The following is a 25,389-nucleotide window of genomic DNA, read 5'->3' on the forward strand; positions in this document are numbered from 1 at the left end:
TTGCTACGTGCACTTAACGTACCGTCTAAATAAATAAATCATATTTATATCAAAATATCATTACGGTAGTGTGATCTGTTGGTTGATAGAAGTTCTAAAAGATTACAAGGTTTTGAAGTAAGGACTGTCATTTACCGACATTATGTATTTTGTTTAATCCTCGTGTAATCAAATTTCTCGGAATCTGATGAAATTTTTCGCTGATATTGATGTATCTACTACGGTCATTGATTATATTTTCGTTGATATAAAAATAAATAATATGTATGTTCATGGCCGAGAAGAACTGTCAGGTAAACATGTGGTCCTAGCTATGCATTGAAATCTAAATATCATATAGATGGTCAGTCTCACAAAGCAAATATATGGTCTATATATTGGGAGTTTGGTTTAGTCCTCAAAACAACACCTTCCACGGAATATACGAAGCCATATTATTATATATAACCTTAAAAAGAAAACCCAAAATATATTCTTGTGCTGTTGGATGGTGAATCTAACATTCAATCTGAAAGAAAGAAAAAACATGTGAGTTGTAATCTAACAGTTGACGGTTATCTTATCACTGCCATACTTCTATTATTTGTATTCTCTAAATAAAATATAGAAGAAAATTATAACAGTTTGAATTGACTATTGGTTGTAGTATGGATGGAATGTTGTTACGCTACTGATTTGAATTAATTAAGTATTGTAACTCTTTTATAGTACAATCATAAATGCTTTTTGTCCAGACTCACGACTTTTATTAACGACTCCAATGGTACATTATTTAATAATTTATTGTTTTGTTTTATATCCAAATGTCAATTGATGAATGGATCGTCAGTTTTTCACACACTTAAAAAGTCGTGATGAATAGCAAGGCTCTAGTACAATAGATCAGATTTCACTTTAAAGTAGTAAAACCTCTCTTACACTAAGATCTTTTATTAAAGCATATCAAGTTTCTAATAAAAATCTCATAAAACATCTCTCATTGAGTTAATCATATTCTTGCCGTCGTAATTTTGAATTATATGCATACCTATATACTTGGTAATTTTAATTGATTTTGTTCATTTAGCATTTAAGATGGGTAAAATTCTATTGTACACAATCATTCATAAAATGTAGTTAATCAATTGAGTTTTTTTATTCAAATTATTTAGGTTACGGTGATGTACTTCTAGAGCTCCAACTAAGCCGATTTTATGTTAAAAATAAATATTACTTCAAATCAGAGAAAATAATTTAAATTAGTAGTTAAAACTTAGAATTCGAGTACCTAAATCCATGACAATTTATACAAATAGCGACGCCCAATTAACCTTTAGCTGAAATATACAAATATTGAAAATATATCATAACTCTTCCTTCTCTAGTGTCTTCCTTAAGTAAATAAATTAACGATTTTAGTCAATTAAATGATCAATTAAGGTTCATGAAAAATTAGTCTCTGTTGAATTTCTTTTTTCCTTATGCTTCATAACTCAAGTAAATTATTGACCATCATAGTAATTTAAACTAATTATTATATTAATAACTAATTAAGTTAAGTTCATGAAACTCTTAACTGTTTTTTTTTTTTAATTATTATTTATAGTTGAGCTATAGCCTATACATTTAATATGGGGGTTCAAATGGGTGACATGGCAAAATATACACAATGCTATCAAAAGAAGAAGTCAGCTCATTCTTATCACGCATAGAACTGCCTTCAACAACCCGTAAAGTAAGCAATAACGATGATATCACGTCCCAACTGATAGTCAAACCCACAAGTTCCTTCAAACTATAGCTACGCTGCTATACATATATATATATAAACATGACTCATACACACCTTTACATTAGATAACACATAAAATCCTTTTCATCATTTTACCAAAAGAAGCACCTAAGTTTTTTGCTCTCGGAAGCATTAACTATTTTCGATGAGGAAAGCTAAGAATAGCAGTGAAAAAAACAAAGGATCTTGGTCAAAAGAAGAGGACCAAAAACTAGTTAATTATATCCGAAAACACGGCGAGGGTTGTTGGCGCTCGGTTCCTCAGGCTACTGGTACAATTTATTTTTACGTAAAAATGTCTTTATTATCAAACTAATCAACCTAGCGAAATATGGGAATGGTGGTAACTTTTTTCTTTTTTTTTTTTAATAATTTATGAAATAGGGCTGCTTCGTTGCGGAAAAAGCTGTAGACTAAGATGGGTAAATTACTTGAGACCGGACGTTAAGCGAGGAAACTTTGGTGAAGATGAGGAAGAACTTATTATCAAACTTCATGCGCTTCTTGGGAACAGGTAATAGTTTCAATACTTTTTATCATCTTATAATTTTACCTCAAAGTGACAAATACTAATATTGACTTTCTCGGACAGTTCAAAAAAAAAAAAAAAAAAAAAAAAAAAAAAAAAAAAAAAAAAACTAGAACTTCATGTATATATTTGACAAACTGCTGAAGAATATTGAAACAATATATAAATATATAGGTATATATGTATATATATATATACATATATCTTCGATACGTTATTTATTTGCGTCAAATAATAAAAATTATGACGAACGGAAAAAAAATACCCCTCATCATAAACCGATTATAAATAATTTCACTGAATCACTTACTTTGTGTGATATATGTAAGTTGACCATAATATTTATGGTTAATATATATATATATATATATATATATATATTATGGTTAATATATATATATATATATATATATATATATATAGTTAGTTAATCATGTTAGTTATATATATAATTATTTTTTTTATATATACAGGTGGTCGTTGATAGCAGGAAGATTGCCAGGACGAACTGATAATGAGGTGAAGAATTACTGGAACACCCACCTAAGAAAGAAGCTTATAAGAATGGGATTAGACCCCAATAAGCATCGAATAGGTCAAGTACTATGTTGCTCCAAAAGAATTATTTGCGATAAATTACAAGAAGACCAGAATTGTTCGTCAGCTTCCGAAGTAGTTTCCGATTGTCGCTCTGAAAGTGGTTCCGCTAATTGCTTATTGCCTGACCTTAATCTTGACCTCACTATAGGACCACCAATTCAAGGTGGGTGTTATAATATCTAGATTCTCAACATTATTAGTACTAGCTTAGCTTAGCTCTTCTTCTTTATTGTTATATTTTGAATTTTGTTGATTTATTAGGCAGATAGCTAGATTTCATTTAAGATCTTGTCTCAAGGGAACGTAGCAATATTAATGTAGATCTCGAACTGATAGCTTATGTATGTACGAGCTTATGAAACCTCATTATGACAGTACGAACTGCTCATATTTACAAATTCTCATTATTTTTATATTAAAACTCTATATAAAGAAAATGGGTGATGTAACTAAATAGTCAATTTAAAGTTATGAATTTGTAAAATAGCCAATGTTTGTCTTAATTTAGAGAAATATCCAAAATGTGCAAAAATCTGATTTAAAAAAAAAAATTAACTCCAAGATTAATTTTTTTAAAAGTGATAAATTGCTTATGATAATCGTCAAAAAATTTAATCCTGACTATAAAATTTTTTTTTAAAACGTAAATTTGACTAATTTGCTGAAAAGTTGAAACTTTGTTTATTTTACTAATCAATAAGTTTCAAATAGTTATTTTGTACAATTTTTCCTAAAGAAAATGTCCATTAACTAGTAGAATTAATTTGATTTAATTTGCACGTACAAATTAATAAGCACAAGTAGACAACCAAATTATAATAGTTCATAAATTTAATGGCAGGAATCCACATGAACGAGAACTAATAAATATTAGGAAAAATAACACATATGTATCCTGTGTTTTAGTGAAATGTCGACTTTAACATTTGGTTTTCAAAAATGTCGAGATCATACCCTATGTTTAACTATAATGACGAAATTATACCCTGAAATAGATAAAAGTGTCACAAATCTCCCTTTCATTGATATTAACTCTTATATAAAAAAAAAACCGAATCAAATTCAAAACAGTATCCTAACTTCCAAATTTCCAATTTTGAAATAAAAATAGCCTTAAATTGAAATTAAAAAATAAAATTCATATCTCCCAAGAGATGACTTCATTCCGTGTTCGAATTGCAACTCTAAATCCTGGATTCTCTATTCGAATCTGTAATTTTGATGACTATCAACTGTCGATTTTTACATTTTTGCCTCTTTTTGCATTCTTCACGATCAAGAATCTGTTGTTTATTTTTTAGTTTTTAATAAATTACATATATGACGCGAATGAATAAAGATAATTGGTATTTACCTATAAATATTATAGTCAACGTCAATTAAAAGTCAATAAAAAGAAGATTGGTGGTACTGTTGTCTATTTCAGGGTATAATTTCGGCATTTTAGTTAAATAGAGTGTATGATCTCGACATTTTTTAAAACCAAAGGTTAAACACGACATTTCACTAAAACACAAGGTATATATGTGTCATTTTCCCTAAATATTATTATAAAGTTATAATTAAAAAAGTACACGGACTAATCAGTCTCAACCGTTGATATTGTAAAATAGTCAACGTTTGAATAAGAAATAAAAAGTTTCTTCTTCTTCAATATCTTGATTCTTCCAAACACACACATTGATGATTATCATGAAGGACTCACGCAAAAAAAAAAAAAAAATGTGGTGTCTTATAAATTCTCTACCACAAGGTCAAATAAAAGGGGACTAATATAAAAAAATATAAATAAAAAAAATTAGAAAAATCTAACAGACTAAATCACTCGAAACGGTAAATTTGCAATCCAGTCAACATTTTAAACATATTTAAAATATAGTCACATTTGGTGACGTTGCCTCATTAAACATATATCACTTGAAATAGAACTTGCCACGATATTCAATAAGTGAGTGGGAGCATTTTTAATTGCAACATTATCGATAAGTAAGTGGGAGCATCCATAACTGGAACCTTGTCACTATTATCAACAAGAACTTTCTCTGAATAGAAGGACTTGGTTGTGAAGTATCACAAAGACCAAACTAACTAGCAATAGTCACAAACCCGATTTTAGTAGATCTACAATTTAATGCATTGGCATAATGGAAATAAAAATATATATTAAAGAGGCATATGAATATCACTGCAACAAAATGTCTATTTAGCATCACTCAAAAAGCGACGCAGTATTTTTTGGACGTCGCTTTTTGAGCGACGCATATGTCAGTGACGCCTAAACGTTTAGGCGTCGCTTAGAGTCAAGCAACGCTCTACATAGGTACGCCACATCGGATCCCGCGGCAGATCTGATGGGGAATCGCTTTCTGCCTAAACGATGCACAATATGATGGCATCGCTTATGGAGAAAGCGCCGCGCAGCTCACACAATATTAAAAAAACAATAAAATTCATAATTACCATAATAAAATTCATTCGTATACAAATATATATATATATATATATATATATAAACAAAATTAAAACAAGGGATTTTCATTATTCGGATCCATAAAAAAGAAAGAAAAAAACAAACTTACAATACTAATTAACTAATATAAAAACCCAAAAAAATAAATCTGTATATTAATTAACACAATCGCAGCAAAAATAAAGTATATATGAACACAATATAACTAATTAAGAACTTTTTTTTACATATACACATATATGTATAAACAGGCATATATGTGTTAATTAAGGTCTCCGAGCACCGCCGTTGGAAGAGCCAATGTTGTCCACGTTGACGGACGTCCACATAAATGAGAGAGCTCTTCGTTGCAAAGGTGATGAGTACTCACAGACGATATAGAGTTTCCACCGATCCGGTCACTAGGAAAAGTGAGAGGAAGAGAAGAGAGGGTATGATATTAGAGAACTGCTGAGGATGTTAAAGTATATGAGGTTTTAAGAAAAATAAGTTACTTATATATATACAAAGGCTTTCGGAAATGGACTTTACGACCCATTATTTAACTTTTAAACCATGTCACCTTTAATTACAAAGCAAAGGATGACAATTTCAAAAGAATTGGAGCGTCACAAACTATAGAAGCGACGCCCAACTCTTTCACATGGCAAATGGAAATGCATCATTGGACCGTCTCTTTTTTGGCATTACTCAGTCAAGTTTTGAGCATCATATGGGTTTGAAGCGACGCCCAAATCCCCGTTCCCGCGAAATTTTTGCCTAGCGTCATTTTTTTAATGGGCGACGCGTCTCTAATGCCAAGTGGCCCTTCCTCTGATCGCCACGTCACTCAAACTCGAATATATTGACTTCTAAAGCATATATCGTGGTAGTGTATGTTCGAGCTTTACAAGAGCTTTTTGTTAAAAGAAGATATTTAACACTTGAGAAAAGACGTCGGCAATGATCTTGTTCTTCTCTCTGATACGACGAACTAGTTCATCAGTATCTTCAATTAAGAAGCTAAACGATCCACAGTAGATAATGTTTTGAAAAACTTATGACATGGATCAAGGTAATTAATTATTCTGCTAAACTTTTTGAAATATGAAAAGTTGATCCAAGTACTGAATAAACCAAGTATAATTTAACAAAAGGTTTATCAAGAATCGAAATTTGGAAATAATCGATTTGTGCAACTCCTAATTTTGTGATAAATAAATTCGTTACCATTTAATGGTTGAGTAAACTATGACACATAAATTGACTGAGCTAATAGTTTCTACAACTTAAAAATTCAGAAACGATAAGCTCGTTCCATTTTGTCTAAACTATATTATTAATATAAGGTATAAGCTCGATTGATGAGGCTAGACTCTGTTATTAAAAGAATTGATAATCAAACTTTAGACAAGAGTAAATTTCTGAGAAATAATAAGTGTTGAACACTAACATTTATGGAAATAGTGAGATACTGGGTTATTAGAATATAGTAAATCTTTAGTCTTGTGTATATTGAATATTTAGTTAACCAAGTAATGAAAATAGGTCAATGTATAGTTCTTATAAATACATTCAATAGATCATATTATGGATACTGGTGAGAGATTAAACATGTTATGGTGCAAATAGTTATGGCACCAAAAGAGATGTACACCTAGAATAAGTAGACTTATGAGCGAAGAGGAGCTTTAAACTTCTTCCCAAAATTGGCACGCGAGGAAGCCACTAACGGAGCCTCATCTCGCGCTCTTTTCGAACTAGTAATCGCTGCTTTTGTGGTTGGTGTAGACGTTTTAGTAGCGACCGCCGCGCAGAAAGTCCCGGCCCTGTAACACCTCGGGCCCCATAAGCCGCCATACCTGCAAGGAATCGTCAAGAGAATTAGAGCTTTGTTAAATATGGGTATATGTATACATATGTCAACCAAATTATGATAACAATAATAATAAATAAATAAAAAACCCTATAACTAATACCATCAGACTCTGCCAAGGACGGAAAAGAGCGCGAAGACAGCAATGAAACCTCGTCAGCCGAACGGTAAGGGAACCACCCAACCTCTTCCCACAGTTTGTCGTCAAGAAACAAGTTGGCCTCGCGATCGCTAAGAGGTATCCCCTCAAGGAAAGAAACAAACTCGGATCGTTGATCAAGGGGTTTTGGGCAATCAGCCGATGTACGGAAACCAAGGGGAATGTTTCGAAAATATTCGATAAAAGAACTCATCGACCCACTCGCGCCCCATGCCGGGTAGTTTGTCGAGTATTTTTTTGATGTGTTGTTACGAAGAAAGAACGACCATTTTGTTCTGTAATTCGGAATCACAGCATACAAACTTAGAAATTCACACGCCGTCATTTCATGGTGCTTCTCCCGGAACCACATAATATAACAAGCGACAATGACCCAATAGCTCCTTGGATTTAGTTGACCGGGTGGCAGCTTGATCCTCTCGAGAAAATTGCATATGAAACGATGTGGATGGAGTCTCAGCCCATGCTTAAGACTCTCCACATAGACGGTTGTATATCCATTGGGTGGCTGGTTGGAATAATCATCGTCGAATGGAACAATGATGGAAATTTCCGGTGGGATCCTGTACTTCTCACGGAGGAACCTAACTCTATCTTCCGTTGCCAAGCTCACGGCGTCAAGGCCGAAAAAATCCCCACCTCTCGACCGCCTCGGCCAAGACAACGGCCGTTTTGAAGGCTCCACTATAAACGAGTTGCACCGATAAGACTCGACCTCTTCCTCGGAACATTCCGCCATAACAGCCTTATCATCATCATCATCAAAATCAACCCCAAGAGATGGAAAACTCACATCGCCGTCCGTCGAGGAGTTGGCGCCGGGACCTTCACCGTCGCCTCCTGGAATGTGACGTGTCAGAGTCTCACCTCCGACCGAGTGACCAAACGCGTCGAGCAACAACAACATCTTTTGGGGAGCTACAACGAAGCTCGCCCACTGGAGCCTCTACACCCTCCACTGCAAACGACGAGCACGCATTCGGAAGAACGTCTACGTTGCCCTCCCCCGATGTCAACGAAGGCTCACCGATGACGGAGTCTCGGTCGGGACCGACCTTGCCGCCCACCAAGACCGTAGAAAACCCACCCCTTGAAGTCCGCCGGAAGCGACGAGGACCCATTTGTGAAGAAAAGCGGCGTCGAAGTCAAGGGAGTACCACTTTTCAAACATCGGACAACGCCCGGTGTACGACACCGTCTTCGTTCGCTGGACCTACCTCGCAGCCTATCATGGCCAGCGGGGACCGAGACGACTCGCCATAGGCCACAGATTGAACGACATTATCTCTCTCATTGAAACACTGACCTGAAACGCGCGGGACCGGTCTCCGTCCGAGGACCGCATCGAGAAAGGCATCGAGGTCGCCGTCACCAAAAGCATTAGGCGAATTTGTGGAACCCATGCCTTCGCCAAAAGCACCTGGAAAGTCATCAAACGCCCACGACTCACCAAAATCGAAAGTGTCAAAAGCTCTAGAAAAATCGGGTGGGACCACGAGGTGAATTAGGCCCATCATTGATTAGATTATTAAGAGTCATCACAGTATTTTGGAAGAAAAGCTAGAAAAATTCAAGGAATGGGGCAAAAGGGTTGAGAGATGGAATGAAAAAGAAAGAAAGGGCAAAGGGAGAACTAAAGAACATATATAATCACAAAAGAAGAAACCCACCTCAAGAAGGAAGCAAGGAAATCCAAGGAGATTGCTGATCTCAGCAATCTCAACTCTGCTATGCACTTGTGATGGCAGTTCAATTCCTGGATGCATCTCAGTTTTTAAAGAAAGAAAGCATGTGATAAATGTTAAAGTCAAAAAAACAAATGAGTAAACTAATCTATACACAGAGTATAGGAAAGGAAAATATAAATAAGATAATGGACATATATCTACACGGAGTAATGATGATATAAAAACTGGCTACCTATAGTGCATTAATATATAAGTCTATGTGTAAAAGGAAACCTAAGCAACTTGCAAATATATGGATACTTGTGCATATGTTTTTCAAAAGTTATAACCAGGTTAGTCACATTTTCTAAAAAGATAGTAAAGATATTATACATATACAATATTATAAATAAATAATAAATCAATAAAGACGGGGAGGAGAAGCAAAAGTTTAACGCTCGACACGTCAATCGTAAAACTGGGGGGTGTTGTTACGGCATCATTTTTACAAAAATGATAACGTTTCTGATTACAAAAAATAAAAAATAAACGATGTCGTAGTACAAAAGGGTAATTTAGTCAAGCGGGCCAAAAAGAATATAAAACGACAATCGACAAGTGAATTTGGGACAAGCGACAAGCGACAAGCGAATTTGTAATAAGTGAGAAGCGAATTTGTAACAAGCGACAAGCGAATTTGGGACAAGCGACAAGCGAATTAACGACAAGTGACAAGCGAATTTGTAACATGCGACAAGCGAATTTGTAACATGCGACAAGCGAATTTGAGACAAGCGACAAGCAAATTTGTAACAAGCGACAAGCGAATTTGAGACAAGCGACAAGCGAATTTGAGACAAGCGACAAGCGAATTTGCGACAAACGACAAGCGAATTTGCGACAAGCGGCATGCTTTCCTTATAAATAACTCACTCACACAAATCAAAGAGGGACAGACAACGGAGAATCCTCTGAACTCAGAATCCTCTGACCTCTCATTTTTCTCTCAATCCCAAAATTCTCCCAACCCATAAAGAGAGACCAAGGACCCAATTGTTCTTCGGGAAAAAGAAATACAATGAGTAAAATCTGACTATCCAACATAGAGAATGATGGAAAGACGAGAACAACAAAGAAGGCAACCAGAAGACATCTACCAATCTCAAAATCCCTCAAGAGAATAAAGAGTTTCACCATCCTCTCGAGAATTCAAGAAACGCAACCCCGACAACACCGGATCAAGACACGTCGCAAGCTCGCACTCTGACACGTGCCCCATTAACAGTAATTATTTAAAAAATCATCATATATTAATGATAAAATATCTTGAATGGGAATTAATTCATAATGAACTATAAATTGATAAGGTATTTTAATCCATGTAGCATCTTCATTTTCATTTTCATTTTCATGATCTTTGATTCATTCAACTGTTCCATTTCCGACATCTAATATCCACTTTGAAAAATATTCAATATTTCCACGATCTTTTGAACCAACTATTGTTTAATTTGACCCATTCATGATCTCAGGCCCGGTCCACCTTCTAGGCTGCTAAAGCAAAGGCTTTAGGCCCACTTTCAAAGAAGGCCAAAAACAAAATTATATGTATATAATGTGACAATAATAAAATTGACGCTCCTGGAATCAAAGAGCAAGTGAACATACGTGATTGTACATGTGGTTACTTTGACTGAATGTACATATGTTATTGGGCCTTTGATTAGAAAAGCTCATTTTACCTTTTACATCATAATAAGGCACAATTTCCTAAAATGTAACGTAACGTAAACCAACGATTAAAAAGAAAAGAGAAAAGGAAGTGAGACACTTTCATCTTTGACTTCTCCAAACTCAACACATCTTCTGACTTCTCCAAACTCCACACCATTGATCATTGATTGACGTTTGAAGAACTGCCGCAACCTACATTTTTAATGCTCATGAAAAAGAAAAAGAAAAAAAACTCTTATATTTCAGGTTTTATTCATCTATATTTTTTGAGTAATGCTATTTGGCACAACTCACGAGTTGGAACGATCCACTCAGAAGTTGACACGTGGATGGTGGTGGACACGTGTCAACTTCTGAGTAGATCGTTCCAACTCGTGAGTTGTGCCAAAAATCATTCCCGATATTTTTTTCTTTCTCACGTGTGTATTGCTTATTTGCTTGTTTGTTTTTTAGATTTAAATTAGTTTGTGATGTGTGTGTTTGTGTGTGTGTGTGATAGTGTGTTTTTTGTTTTCCTTCTTGAAATTGTAGTGTTAATTGCCAATTGTTTTTTGTTTGGTATAATTATGTCAAGTAAAAACATATTTTTGTTAAATATTTTTATTATTTGATGGTATCGCTATTATGATTTCATTATATTTTCGTTTTAGGCCTCTGATTCTCTTAAGCCGCCCTGCATGATCTTTACCTTGGTGTTATTCCAATTAGAGATTTGTTGATGCTGAGAGATCGAGATGCATGCAAGTACTATAAGAAAATATTTACATACATGCGCGATTCAAACTCAGCTCTAGCCATAGACGACCTAGACCTGATCGATCAATATTTCCAACACATATATACTAAAAATTAAACATACAAAAATACATTTTAAATACAAAAGTTCGTAATAAAAAAAAATTAAAAAAAAAATCCCCAAACTCCAATAGGAAGATGTCTAAATAATCACGAATATTTTCTAATAAATACCGATTACCAATCAATGCAAATTTGGATTGCCCCGAACAAAGCGTTTTTTAATTTTCTTTATAAAATAAAAAAAATTACAAATTTGGTGACATTTCAAACATTGAAAAGTAACAAATCTATTTATTTATTTAATAGAAATTCCGGGTATAAAACGAATTGTAAAAGAAAGCACTCACTTCACTCTCTTTTTTTTTCTCTCTCCACACACACACAGAATTCTGATCGTGATTGGTTTACAAAGAGATGAGGACTCCAATTGTGTTGGCGGTGACCGTTCTGGTCACCGTGCTGGCACTGATCCGGTGCGGCGAGGGTACAGCGGAACACGGTGGAACCGCGGCGGCAGAGAGAGTGTTGGACACCGGAGGGCTGAGCAGGGAAAGCTTCCCGAAGGGGTTCGTCTTCGGAACTGCCACGTCAGCTTATCAAGTGGAGGGAATGGCCAGCAAGGACGGACGTGGGCCCAGCATTTGGGACATCTTCATCAAAACTCCAGGTTCATTATCTTCTTCATCCTTTAAATAGTGTGACGTCATATTTATTGTTTTATTTTATTTTTTGTGGTGAACAGGGATTGTTGCTAATAACGGTACCGGAGAGATTTCGGTAGACCAGTATCACCGTTACAAAGTAAGACTCTTATTTTTTTACTTTTGAGAAAAAAATTCTCTTTTCTTTTCCAACTGAAGAGTATATTTGGAGAAATAATATTCTAAAAATTACACAATAAAAAAAAAAAATACTAGGTAACGAAAAGTTTAGATATATTATTGGCATTTGAGATATTGGTTTATAAAGTGAGATCTTTTTACTGCTTATTACATAAAAATGCAAGTGGCTTTATAATACGTCATTTCTTTATTCCAAATGAGGAGGTATTTATTACATAATATTCTAAAAATTACACAATAAAAGATATATTAGTTAACAAAAAGTTTAACGGTATTCTGACTTGTGAGCAATGAAATATTTTACTTTTTTTTTTTTTTTTACTAATAATGGTAAATCTTAAAAATAGCCATTAAGATTTATTATATCAATTGAACAAACTATGATCTTATAGTCCGTAACTGTAGTCTGCAACTCTGTATACGGTAGCAGCCAAACGAGTAAAATAAATCAAAATTTACTGCCACACTCTATTTTCTTGGTCACTAAATATAAATTTTTATAGTTATATTTTTCTAATTTAAATTAAATACAGGGGAAAAATCCAATTTCATGATTTTCAAATTTCTCCGGCAACGTTAACTATGTAACGGTTTTTTTTTTTTTTACGTACTCACGAAGTGGTAAAAGGGACCCACACATGTGCTGTTTCATAAGTAGACACAGAGATGCATAGAAAGGTGTGGTCTCTTGCGGAATTATTGATGCTGAAATTTCAAAATACACGTCGCTCACAAAAGAGATAAAACCAAATATATGACAGATACTTGTCGATTTTAATTTTTAATGCTGTTTTGTGTAATTAAAAATGGAGTCATAATTAAATAGTGCTCCGTATCATTGTTGCTAAACATCAGGCCCGGTCATTCCCTTAGCCAATTTAGGCAATTGCCTAAGGCCTCTCCTATTTGAAGAAAAATAAAGCCTCATAAATTGTAGTTTTTTTGCCCAATAAACTTAAAGACTTAAATATTGGCCTCATAAATTGTTTTGTTTTAGTCTTTAAGATTATTATTGTTAGTTTTTTTTTTTTTTTTTTTTTTTTTTTTGTGTTCGTGTGCTTGTGTTTATTATTATTATAAGTTTTTTCTTTTGTATAAAAAAGGTCTCATTTTCAATTTTTGCCTAAGGCCACAATAGTTATTAGGCCGCCCCTGCTAAACATCATAGCACCTTTAAATATGTGAAGATTTATACTTTTTTTTTTCAGATAGTTAGGGCTCCTCTATCATAGATGTAAAGAAAAACTCACATTACAATTAAGATTGGTTTTGAGATTTATGGTAAAATATTCCATGGAGTTGATTATACAATTATACAATCACAATGTAAGAATGAGATATTCAAAGAAAAAAACAAACATCAGCAATAGAATCTACAGCTTGCAGTTAGCCAAACGATTAGATATCGACGACAATAAAAAAATTATAAAAAAAAATTGTTGGTACAAGAGATTCCATATTTGATTTTGTTGTCGCTTTTTACATTAACACCAAGACGTACTAAATTATAAAAATATATCCCTTCACTCTTTTGCACTTGCACGTTTTCTGAAACCCAAAAAAATATAAAAAATAAAAAGTTTTTTATATTTGATAGCATTTCGACAAATATGACCCAGGTTTTTTTAAGTGATCCCTTGCTTGAAGTTGAACCACGCAAATGATACCAATTTTTTTTTTTTTTTAATAATCGCAAATGATACTATTGGCCTTTTTTTTCTATTCCTTTCATAAAATATAATGGAAAGTGTAGACATCAATTCCGAGTAATCAATTTTGTCTTTGATTTATAATTATGAGAAAAATATATAAATTAGAACTTATAATTGAAGAGGTGGGATCTGACAATTCTCTACATTTAACTTCAAAATCACTTTAAATTTCACTTTATTCATCAAAAGAAGCATAAATATTATATATGCTATTCTGTATAACAGATGCACAATAGTGGTCTTACGAAAATGCCTTTCTTATATATTTTTAATTTATTATTATTATTATTATTATTATTATTATTATACACCCCCAGAGAAAAGAAGGAAAAAAATTGTATTGGTTGTATTTTTTTTAATAATTATTCTGATTTTTTAGTACTTATTTAGTTTTTAATTAAATTTAACTGCTTTTCAAAAAGAAATCAACTTAACTACTAAACGTGTAGTACAAAAGTAAAACAAAAAAATAAAATAAAAACAAAACAAATGACTAAAAGGACATTTATGAGGGCCTAAACTCCACATATATTGCAAAAACAAAAATATTAAATTGTTAATTAGAGTTGGTGAATTTTAAGTAGCATAAAAGGTTTTACACGGGGTGAGAGTAGATGTGCTACTTTCCTTGTTCTTATTTTCTCATATTAAACACTTCATTTGTATATAAGCCATATCCATGAAAGCAACCTGATCCCGATATAATATATACTAAAAACCAAATAAATTTTACAAATGATATATTAAAGAAGAAGAAAATACTAATGGAAACTTACTAAAAGGGTCTTGTTTTGTTATTTCAGGAAGATGTTGATATCATGAAAAAACTAAATTTCGACGCGTACCGCTTTTCGATTTCTTGGTCCAGAATTTTCCCAGGTGAACATCCAATTTGTATCATGCTATGAAACTCATTTCTGATTAAATTGTCACACTAGCTTTGAAACCTCGCAGAGGGTACCGGAAAAGTAAACTGGAAGGGCGTCGCGTACTACAACAGGCTTATTAACTACATGATCAAACAAGGTAATTTCTCATTTCTATTGATGTCACAATAATCTTGTCACGTATCATGGGATATTTTTGACGTGGGATAGTTGGGATTACTCATCTTAGGCTGAATTTCATCATTTTGTTACCGGTGTTCATCTGAATATTTTTTGTGGGCTTTGATATCATGTTAAGTATAATATAATCCGACAATGCTACACCAAGGGACATATCATAACGTTTTGAATGACACATCAAATTTTTAAGGGTCCATTAGGTAAATAGTCAAATTTACAGTTTGACATTGCTAAATATCCAACGTTTCGTAAAACTTAGATAAATAATCACTTTCATATATTTGCAGGCCTAAATCTTAGGTAAATAATCACACTTCCATTTATTAGGCCACGTCATCTTTATGTTTTTTTTACTTAAGATTTACGAAACACTGACTATATAGCAATCTAATTTACCTAATTTTTTAATTTTTAACCAATCTAATTCCTAGCATTGTGTAGTATATTATGCCGAAAAATATTACGTAAAACACATAATAAAAAAAAAACGTTTTTGATTGCCTGGTGCTGTTTTTTCAGGCATTACTCCGTACGCAAATCTCTATCATTATGATCTTCCGAACGGGCTCGAGAAGAAGTACTTGGGATTGCTAAACGATCAAGTAGTGTAAGTACAAGGACAAGCTGTGCAACTTTTCTTTCTCTGCCTGTATGTATTGACTCAATGTGGTGTGTGTGTGTGATCTTGTTGCAGAAAAGACTACGCAGATTTCGCAGACTTTTGCTTCAAGACTTTCGGGGACCGAGTCAAGAACTGGATGACCTTCAACGAGCCAAGAGTCGTGGCTGCGCTCGGCTACGACAATGGCTTCTTCGCCCCGGGACGGTGCTCCAAAGCCTTCGGAAACTGCACGGCTGGGAATTCAGCCACCGAGCCTTACATCGCAGCCCATCATCTAATATTGGCTCACGCGTCCGCGGTCCAGAGATACCGCCAAAAGTATCAAGTAAGACACATATATAATTCTCACTTTTTCTTTTTCTTTTTGGTTAGTCCTATAAAAAGACCTGATGTTTTTTTTTTTTTTTTTTTCCAGCAAAAGCAGAAGGGGAGGATCGGAATCCTGCTGGATTTCGTGTGGTACGAGCCTCTGACGAGATCAAAGGCCGATAATTACGCTGCACAAAGAGCACGCGACTTTCACGTTGGATGGTAAAAAAAAAAAGAGATAAAACTAGATCCCTCTTAAACAACATAATTCACGACATGTTTCGAATCAGTCTGCATTTGATAAATTTTTTTTTTTCGCAGGTTCATTCATCCGATCGTGTACGGCGAGTACCCGAAGACGATGCAAAACATAGTTGGGGAAAGGCTACCGAAATTCACGAAAGAGCAGGTCAAGATGGTAAAAGGTTCGATGGACTTTGTGGGCATCAACGAGTACACGGCGTATTACATGTACGATCCGCACCAAAAAATCAATAAAACGGACTTGGGGTATCAGCGGGATTGGAACGCCGGCTTCGCCTGTAAGATTCTCTGATCCCTAACTTGATCTCCAAAACAACACATGATACTCAAACCATTTATAACACGCACATTGCAGATTCGAAGAACGGAGTTCCAATCGGTCCTAAAGTAAGTCTCCTATGATCTTACTTTCACAACTTTTTTTTTTATAGGAAAAAAAAAAAGTTCAATCTTTTTTTTGGCAGGCATATTCGTATTGGCTTTACCAAGTTCCATGGGGGCTGTACAAGTGTTTGATGTACATAAAAGAACGGTACGGAAACCCGGTTGTCATTCTATCCGAAAACGGTACACCTTTTCCTTCTTTCTCATTTATTTTTTCTACAAGGATCAATGTATAATATTACAAAAAATTAGGAAAATAGCCAACTTAACATTTAATATTGCTAAATAGCAAGGTTTGATAAATATTAGGTAAATAACCAATTTCAGACGTAAATCTTAAATAAATAACCAACGTTTGACATGTGAAAGTGACTATTTACCTAAGATTTACGTCTGAAAGTGACTATTTACCTAAGATTTACCAAACGTTGTCTATTTAGCAATTTCAAACATTTAAATTAGTCATTCTCCTAATGGACTCATGATATTATAATCGTACTTTCAGGCATGGATGACCCGGGGAACGTAACGTTTGCTCAAGGACTACACGACACAACGAGGGTCAACTTCTACAGAAGCTATCTGACTCAGCTGAAGAAAGCCGTGGACGATGGAGCGAATGTGGTCGGCTATTTTGCGTGGTCTCTTCTCGACAACTTTGAGTGGAGACTTGGCTACACTTCCAGGTTCGGAATTGTCTACGTCGATTTTCACTCCCTCAAGAGGACCCCCAAGATGTCCGCTTATTGGTTCCAGAAACTGCTTCGCAGAAACAACAAGCACTAGAGAGAGATCTCTTTCCTGTTTTTTTTTTTTTTTTGTTCTACTATGTTGACAAGTTAAACTGTTTCTCTGTTTGTAGTACTATCTTTGGCAACAAGTCTCCGTATGTTCTACTTTGGGTAATAAGTTGATGAATAAATTAAGAGAATATGCATTAATTAAGAGCTCTATTGGCAAGCTAACTTTGAATTCATTTTTTTTTTAATCTATAACTTAAAAAAATGGATTACACGAGAGAAAAGTAGTTCAAGATACTACTGCTTTTCGTACCCGAGCTCTTGGAATTGCTGTTCTTTATTTTTCCAGATCTTCCCTTCCGTTTTGCCCCACTGGTGATTTTCGAATTTGGTTTAGAATTCACACTTTCTTGTGATTCAAAACCAACGTTGAAAACTTCTGATTCTTCTTTGTTAGTCGAGTAAGGAATTTCTTCAACGGTTGTTTCCGTTTGATGGAAAGTGATTTCTTCAAATTTTATATCTGCCAAATCACCTTCCTCCACAAGACTCGAGACTTGGGTAACCGTTTGAGTGGATTGAGTTTGATCAGTTTTTCGCCTTTTGAATGGATTATTGTTTGGAATCTTGAGAGGGATGTGTGTTGTAACTGATGTGGTCTGAACCGCTTCAATGTCGGTTTTTTCCGCGATCAACTTCTCAAGATCTTCAACTCTGTCAATAATACACGTCTCTTCTTCCTCTGGGGGGATCGAGATCCCGTCAAGAAAGAAAAAAACACCAATGAAACTTCAAACTTGTGGTCTTATAAGAGTGAATTTAAAATGATGGTAAGACGAAATTTAAAACTATTTCGACATTTTTTCAAGGTTAAACAGTAATGTGAGTTCTTAGTTTTTCATAGAAAACCAAGGTGAATTCATGTAGAGTGAATATGGTGTTTTAAGTAGAAAAGTTACCTGTAACTGCACAATCTTCCTCTCTGGCTTTTCGGTTAGAGAAGACGACAAAGCAACTCTCTTTTGTCGGAACCAGAGGAGCGTCGATTCTTGGAACTCGACCAGAAGTTTGGATCCTGAGAGGTTTCGAATGATATCTATAACTCGGAGAAACGTCAAAAGCCTCCATACTTAAGGGATCAAGATTTCCTTCTGCAATGGCAATGGCTAATGATGGAGGGATTTCACTGAAACCGTTACAAACCGGTTAAAGGAAAAACATATATCCACCGCAAAACTCTCATCTCATCCCATGTCATAAACAATGTGAACTTGGAAAATTACTCAATAAAATTGCTCAAAACTATCACATTCTTTAAACATTTTTCTCCGACAAAAACAAAAAAAAAAAAGAATTGCAGACCATGTACTGATTTGATAAAAGGATGAACGAATTCATGTTCTAGTCTATTCTTACTGTATTTTATTTAAAATAGAAAATCACTATAAAAAAAAGCTGATTGTGACATGATGCCAATGACAAGAAAGAGCCTATTGCTCTTAGCACTATAATGTACAAATTCAAATACAATAATACCTGCAATATCTTAGAAATCAAGCAATATAACTTATCCCAACTTTTTTTATTATCCACAAAAAGGAAATCATAGAAAAGGATACGGTCCCAGGAAATCGAGCTCTCCATTTAGTGATTGCAGAAGCGTTTCGGGAAGAGGTCTCATGTGTTTAAGCTTTTTAGTGGCACCATCGTATCTGCGTGGAAATATGCAAAGGCCGATATGTGTCACCAGCCAAAAAAAAAAAAAAAAACATAATTACAAAAAAAAAAAAAAATTGGAAAACTCTTTGAGTGCTAACATTTGAGCGTATCGGAAGACTGAAACTGCTTGTGTGAAAGATGTGGTGTAATCTTCAGGCACTTGATCTCGCTTCGTAAGTTTCAAAACTGACAAGACCTGAAAAACAAATGATACCATATACAAGAATTCATACACTCACATTCTGATGAATTCAACACAAACATCAACGTGTTTGAGTAATGTTAATAAGCATTCATTCTTTTTACTAAAAGGCATGGATTTTTAAATTTCATGTGACAACGAGTAATTGATTAAAACTCATAGCCAACTGGATTCGAACTGACTTTTCGGGGATTCAAAACTGATGGAAACTTTCTATTATGCAAATTCATACAACAAGATGACCTCGTTATAAATGCCTTCCAAATAAATTCCAACATTCTCCAAAAACTAGTTACCATCATTATGAATATTTCAAGCAATAATAATTAAAAAAGACAATGCACTCGTAACATGACTCCCTCAATTCTTTGTCCAAAATTTTAAGTGGTCAATAGCTAATCACTTAAAATTTGATTGACTGAACTTACACGGTCTAGATTTAGGTACTTTGATACCAAAGCATGAGATTTTACGATCCCGATTCCGGGAACTGAGGGAAGGAAATCACACCCAGCCAAGACACACATACCTATGCAATAGCAATTCACAAACAAGAAACCACACTTAATCAATGTTTGTAAATAGATATAAAGAAACTGCTTGAGGGGTTTTTTTTTTTTAGTGAGAAGATGTCACATCGACATAGAAACTAACCAGTGAACAATTCTTGGTCAAAGTTACGAAACGAAGGTTTACGGTCTGTGGAATCAAAAACTTTTTGTAGCAATATCTCTTCACCCTTGCCATATCTGTCCATCTTAAATACAATCTATTCGGAAGCCAAAATGAAATCCCAAGTTTGGTTAAAAAGGGTAACAATGACGTGTAATCAAGAGAATATAAACTATCTGGAAGATAAAGTACTCACAGCTTTGCAACCATAGGCTATAAGGTCACTGTCTTCGGTGATCACAGCCGAAATCCCTCCTCTTTCTGCATCGAGGTTTGACAAGTGTGCCAGCTGTGCATCGGTCTCGTACGGAGCAACTACATATTCGATCTTCTCTGACCTCAAAACCTGATATTCCCAACACACTGTTCAAATTAATCACGGTCTAGAGTCAATTTCGGAGCACGAGAAAAATCTGTATTTCGCTGATTCTTTTGAATTAAAATGGAATTTACTTATTTGACAGTTGGGAAAATGTCACCTGTATCAGTTGATGTGCCATGGATGGTGTAACACTCACTGCTCTCTGCGAAGAGAAATCGAAACACAAAGATCACTTTCATTTCACTTGACAGCAAACAGACACCATTGATATATAGCTTGAGAAGCTCTACATAGTAAATGAACATCTAAAGCTACCTGGAAGAACCCAGTAGCAGCGTCAACATTGCCTTCTTTTAGCTTCGTCATTGCTATATCACGGTTGGTCGTCTTTTTCCTGACTCAGTTCAACACCTCATAAGATGCTTGGAAAAGCTAAGCTGTGGTGTAATGTAATGAAGGGGTTTTTCTAAAAAAAATAAGGAAAATCTTATATTATTACCTGTGTCGATCTTGTTCGGTATCGGATTTACAGGGGATATCGCCGCCGTCGAATACAACGACCGGGACTATCTTGTGATGACGAAGAAGATTGATTCGGTGCATAAAGTAGTCAATGTACCTTAATTTATTCTCATTATCCGAGTTTAAACAAAGCTCCATACTACACGAATACGCTACATAAACACAACACCCCGAAAAAAAATATATAATTAAACAAAACGTACAAACTCACAGAAAAAATATGTAAATTTTTAATCTTGATTACCTCCTTTATGAAGCCATGAATAGGCGTCAATGCCCACCTGGAAATTAACATAAAAAGCAAAGTAATACGAAATGAATACAAACATGACAATGAAGAAGTGCAAAAAAAAGTTGATGATTAAATAAATAAATAAAAATCTTACTCGCTTGCCGGTGTACTGTTTGATGTGGATTGGTTCAGTGTAAGGCTTCATGAACTTGAGAAGGTCTTTGATACCCATCTTTCGCCGATTGATTTTCTCTCTTTAAATTTGATTTCGGGTCTTAGATTTATTAGTTATATTTGTATCTTCCGATATTGGTGTGTTTGGTTTGAAGAGCAAACGAGGAAGAGCGAGCAGATGGATCGGCGGGAAGAAATGATGAAATTACAAATTTGCTGTTTTCTTTGTATCTGAAATCTCTGACCTGTTTTTTCTTCATTGACCTAGATACGTTTGAAAAGGGTAGATTGGGTATTCTAGCATCTATTTTTAACCGCGAAATTTTATTGAATTTTTAGACTCCCGCGCGTTGGCTGGTTGTGGCGCGTGTATTTTGCTTAACCAATGGCAACTGTTTCTCAGCCCGTTTTGGCTATATATAAACAAGGGATATTAGCGGCATAAATACCACAACTCTTCGACTTAATACACTTAAATACATCAACTCTTTTTTAGGCGGCAAAAATACCACATTTCATTACTTAGCACCATCGTTAGCTTATTCACGTTAAATGTCTACGTGGACTCAAAGATTGCATATCGGGCCTAAATAAATGATGTTTTTTTATTGTTTTATAATAAATTGTGAAATTTGTTGTAACTAGCCAAGTTTGTCATTCTTATTGGGGGAATAGCCCAAGTTTCATTTTATTAAGCAAATAGCTCATATTTTCGGCTCAGACCATAATGCCATTGGCAAATTCGCGAATTGGTTAATGTAATTAACCTACTGGAGTGAGTTAGGTTAATTAATTAACTTATTGGTTTAATATTAGTTTAGGTTCTGATTTTCTTTTTAGTAAAATTAATTTACTAAATGATTGAATTCGAAATTAGGTTAATTAATTGAATGCTTTGAATATCAATTGACTTAAGTTATGATTTTTGTAATTTTTTGTGAATTTCAAATCCTTCACGAAGCAGTTAATTAATTAACCTAACTCACTCCAATAGGTTAATTAAATTAACCGATTCGCGAATTTACAAAGTGTCTCTCCTCAATCCCCTCCATCGCCGCCGATTTCCTCTCCGCCGCCTATTCCTATGAATTCGGAATTAGGTTAATTAATCGAATGCTTTGAATATCAATTGACTTAAGTTATGATTTTTGTAAATTTTTTTGTGAATTTCAAATCATTTCACGAATCAGTTAATTAATTAACCTAACTCACTCCAGTAAGTTAATTAAATTAATCGATTCGCGAATTTACAAAGTGTCTCTCCTCAATCCCTTCCATCGCCGTCGATTTCCTCTCCGCCGCCGATTCCTCTCCCCCCGCCGATTTTCGAGTCAATCTGAGCCGTCGTCGCCGTCGAGATCCGGCCACACTTCTTCTCTTTTTCTTTCTTCTTCTTCTTTCTATATTTTCTTCTTCTCCTCCTGACTCGCGCGAGCAACACCTGCAAACAAGGAAAAAAAAAACAACAACCAACGGAAAAAGCTTCGGCAAATCACCATCACCCACGCCATCTCTTTCTCTTTCTCACCTTCTCCTCCTTTCTTCTGCGCGAGCGCCGAGCTGACTGCGCGACCAACCGTCGTCGCCGTTTCCCTCTCTCTCGTCTGCTCTCTCCCTTCCCGGGCTTTGCCGGACTGTGTGCTCGCCTCTGACGCGAGTCCGGGCGAGCTTCGAGTCATCGCTCGACTTCAGACGCGGAACCCACCTGTGCGCACACTCCGACCGAGAACGAGACCCCGCCGCGAGCCACGGTGACGCCGGACCGGGAAAGAATTCCGCGGAAGGCGTGAGATTTCACCAAGGGAGCCTAAGTTCACAAATTGAAATGGATCGGCGGCGGCGTGGAATGGATCGGCGAGATTGGTCTCGTGGTGGCGTGAAATGGATGAGGACAAGGACCGGACGAGTTTTGGTTTAGGTTTGGGTAAATTCAGTGCGAGGGTAATTTGGGTAGTCAATTATTAATTGGGCTATTCCCTTAATTTATTCGAACTTGGGCTATTCTACTAATATTGGTGGACTGATTGGGCTAGTATGCTCATTCTCCCTAATAAATTTAATTGTTTAAATATAAGGTTAATAAATAACATTGTCAAATAAAAGGAAATCCCCAAATGTAAAATCCCTAGTTCATCATTTCTTCTAAAAAAAAAACTCTGGTTCATCTTCTTCGATGTAATAATGGGAGACGAGTACTCGTCTACAAGTTCGTTTCAAAGGTCATCTCGCAGCAACACCAATCAGATTCGTCGAGGTTCGTCGAGTGGTAATCCGTTGTGCAATTGTGGAGTACGAGTTGTTCAGTGGACCTCGTGGACGAAATTAAACCCTGGTAGACGGTTTTTGGGTTGCTATAAGAAAAAGGTTAGTTCATTAATGTTCAGCGTGTCAAGCTTTGAGATTTCTTATCTTTGAAATATTTTTTTTATCTGTTTATATTTCAGTGCGAAGGGGGTTGCACATTCTTCAGATGGCTTGATGGCTCGTCCTCGTCGCTACACAAGCTATCAAGGTCACTACCAGACCTAACTTTGTCAGACTCATCGTCGCCTCCTTGTACGTCAGTGCAAGCGCCATTCACCACAGACCACCAGTGTTTTGGATTAGCTCTCGCCGCCTCTAAGTCCTCTTCGAGCTCTCCTTCATTGTTATACTCCTCCTCTTGGAAGTCAAAATCTTCTTCAGCCATTATAGGGATAGAAATTTTAGTTTAGATGCAGATGAGATTGGGGAATTAGGGTTATGTTTTTTATCGTGTTTCTATTTCCTTATTTTTGTCTTTTAATTTTCTTTATTGTATTTTTATTAAATTCGAAATCAATTAAATGGAATATGTGAGTCCACATAGACATTTAACGTGAATAAGCTAACGATGGTGCTAAGTAATGACATGTGGTATTTTTGCCGCCTAAAAAAGAGTTGATGTATTTAAGTGTATCAAATCGAAGAATTGTGGTATTTATGCCGCCAATAACCCTATAAACAATTACCAAACATCCATGTGCTTTTTAGTTTTTAGTACAACACCAACGTTTTCTTTTAGCATAATGTAAATGATTTTTTTTTAAAAGCACAATTTCTTCCGAGTGGCTTGTGCAACGTTTGGATTTGGTTTTTTATTTTTTGTTTATAAACTAATCTCAATGAGCAACGGTTATAATCTGTACGGCTGAAAAATTTAACAGTTATTTGACCTTTGGACTTCTGATTTTACAAAAAATATTAAATTTTAACTCATTCCTATAAATACATCTCATTTCTTACCATTTTATTCTCAAATCAAACTTTCTTCTCTATCAAACTCTCAAATCCTCTCAAATTCTCTACAAATATTTCTCTACAACAAGGGTAAACGATCGTGTTATTGAAGGCTGAAACTGAGTACAAGGGTCAGCGATCGTTGTTGATGAGAACCATAAACCTACTCTCGACATTGCAGCGACAAGATATTCTCGATAGGTAAGCAGTGCGAAAGGGTCTCGATATCTTGTATAAGCAACGATGTTAGAATCCTCTGAGACTCATGCTGAGGTGTGTTGTGAACAGGGTGATAATTGCAATAGGATTTTTCTTGTTCTCCTGTGCTGTCCTTTATGTTGTTTCCAAGCGTATGGGAATTCTGAGATTGCAAAGGTCAGTCACTGCCACGGTCAAGGCTGGTATGTTCTGACAAGCAGATAATGGACGAAGAGCCGTTATCGATGGTATAAATCGAGCCCGCGCCCATGTTAATCCATTTGGAGCCTCCATTAGAAAGAATTGTCCGCGATGAACTCTGAATTATGTATTTACATGCAATCAGGAATTCATTGCTTATGATTGGCATTTTTTTTTCTTTTTTTTTTTTCCTCGTTCTCGAGCCTCTAATCATGTGGATCCACTTGCATCTTTATGTCTTCTCACCATAGATGAGAAGTAGAAATTGAGGAAAAAAAATCAGTTCATGTTCAAGTATATGAAAGCTCATTACATTGAATGGATTAAAAAATCAAAATCAAAATCAAAATCAAAACGAATGAACC

General features: G+C 35.2%; 3 protein-coding genes across 3 annotated transcripts; 2 read left to right on the plus strand and 1 right to left on the minus strand.

Annotated features, from left to right (window-relative positions):
* The first annotated feature begins 1,810 nt into the window (after positions 1-1,810).
* LOC149384419 (myb-related protein 308-like) lies at positions 1,811-3,292 on the plus strand. Its single transcript, XM_089628589.1, has 3 exons — positions 1,811-2,043; positions 2,156-2,285; positions 2,774-3,292. The coding sequence occupies exons 1-3, from the start codon at positions 1,917-1,919 to the stop codon at positions 3,081-3,083; spliced, it is 567 nt and encodes a 188-aa protein (XP_089484715.1). The 5' UTR covers positions 1,811-1,916; the 3' UTR covers positions 3,084-3,292.
* Positions 3,293-11,916: 8,624 nt separating this feature from the next.
* LOC149384420 (beta-glucosidase 44-like) lies at positions 11,917-17,735 on the plus strand. Its single transcript, XM_089628304.1, has 11 exons — positions 11,917-12,251; positions 12,327-12,385; positions 14,942-15,017; positions 15,093-15,164; positions 15,725-15,812; positions 15,900-16,152; positions 16,243-16,358; positions 16,458-16,678; positions 16,756-16,787; positions 16,865-16,967; positions 17,290-17,735. Exons 1-11 carry the CDS (start codon positions 11,999-12,001, stop codon positions 17,568-17,570), a joined length of 1,554 nt encoding a protein of 517 aa, XP_089484430.1. The 5' UTR covers positions 11,917-11,998; the 3' UTR covers positions 17,571-17,735.
* LOC149384421 (5'-3' exonuclease family protein) lies at positions 17,734-21,591 on the minus strand. Its single transcript, XM_089628303.1, has 12 exons — positions 21,348-21,591; positions 21,206-21,242; positions 20,939-21,113; positions 20,755-20,833; positions 20,597-20,641; positions 20,314-20,463; positions 20,100-20,214; positions 19,874-19,974; positions 19,342-19,439; positions 19,144-19,236; positions 18,484-18,710; positions 17,734-18,266 (listed from the first exon to the last, which is right to left on the minus strand). Exons 1-12 carry the CDS (start codon positions 21,423-21,425, stop codon positions 17,794-17,796), a joined length of 1,671 nt encoding a protein of 556 aa, XP_089484429.1. The 5' UTR covers positions 21,426-21,591; the 3' UTR covers positions 17,734-17,793.
* Positions 21,592-25,389: the final 3,798 nt, after the last annotated feature.

This window comes from Urtica dioica, chromosome 10 (genome assembly GCF_054948205.1).
Source record: "Urtica dioica subsp. dioica isolate 48M chromosome 10, U.dioica_male_clone48M_v1_H2, whole genome shotgun sequence".
Taxonomy (NCBI): domain Eukaryota; kingdom Viridiplantae; phylum Streptophyta; class Magnoliopsida; order Rosales; family Urticaceae; genus Urtica; species Urtica dioica.

Coding starts and splice junctions, on each gene's coding strand:
- LOC149384420 (XM_089628304.1), top strand. CDS start 11,999: ATGAGGACTCCAATTGTGTTGGCGGTGACCGTTCTGGTCACCGTGCTG. Junction 15,165..15,724: donor TAACTACATGATCAAACAAG/GTAATTTCTCAT, acceptor CTGTTTTTTCAG/GCATTACTCCGTACGCAAAT. Junction 15,813..15,899: donor TTGCTAAACGATCAAGTAGT/GTAAGTACAAGG, acceptor ATCTTGTTGCAG/AAAAGACTACGCAGATTTCG.
- LOC149384419 (XM_089628589.1), top strand. CDS start 1,917: ATGAGGAAAGCTAAGAATAGCAGTGAAAAAAACAAAGGATCTTGGTCA. Junction 2,044..2,155: donor CTCGGTTCCTCAGGCTACTG/GTACAATTTATT, acceptor TTTATGAAATAG/GGCTGCTTCGTTGCGGAAAA. Junction 2,286..2,773: donor CATGCGCTTCTTGGGAACAG/GTAATAGTTTCA, acceptor TTATATATACAG/GTGGTCGTTGATAGCAGGAA.
- LOC149384421 (XM_089628303.1), bottom strand. CDS start 21,425: ATGGGTATCAAAGACCTTCTCAAGTTCATGAAGCCTTACACTGAACCA. Junction 21,114..21,205: donor TTCATGGCTTCATAAAGGAG/GTAATCAAGATT, acceptor GTGTTTATGTAG/CGTATTCGTGTAGTATGGAG. Junction 20,642..20,754: donor CTGCTACTGGGTTCTTCCAG/GTAGCTTTAGAT, acceptor TTCTCTTCGCAG/AGAGCAGTGAGTGTTACACC.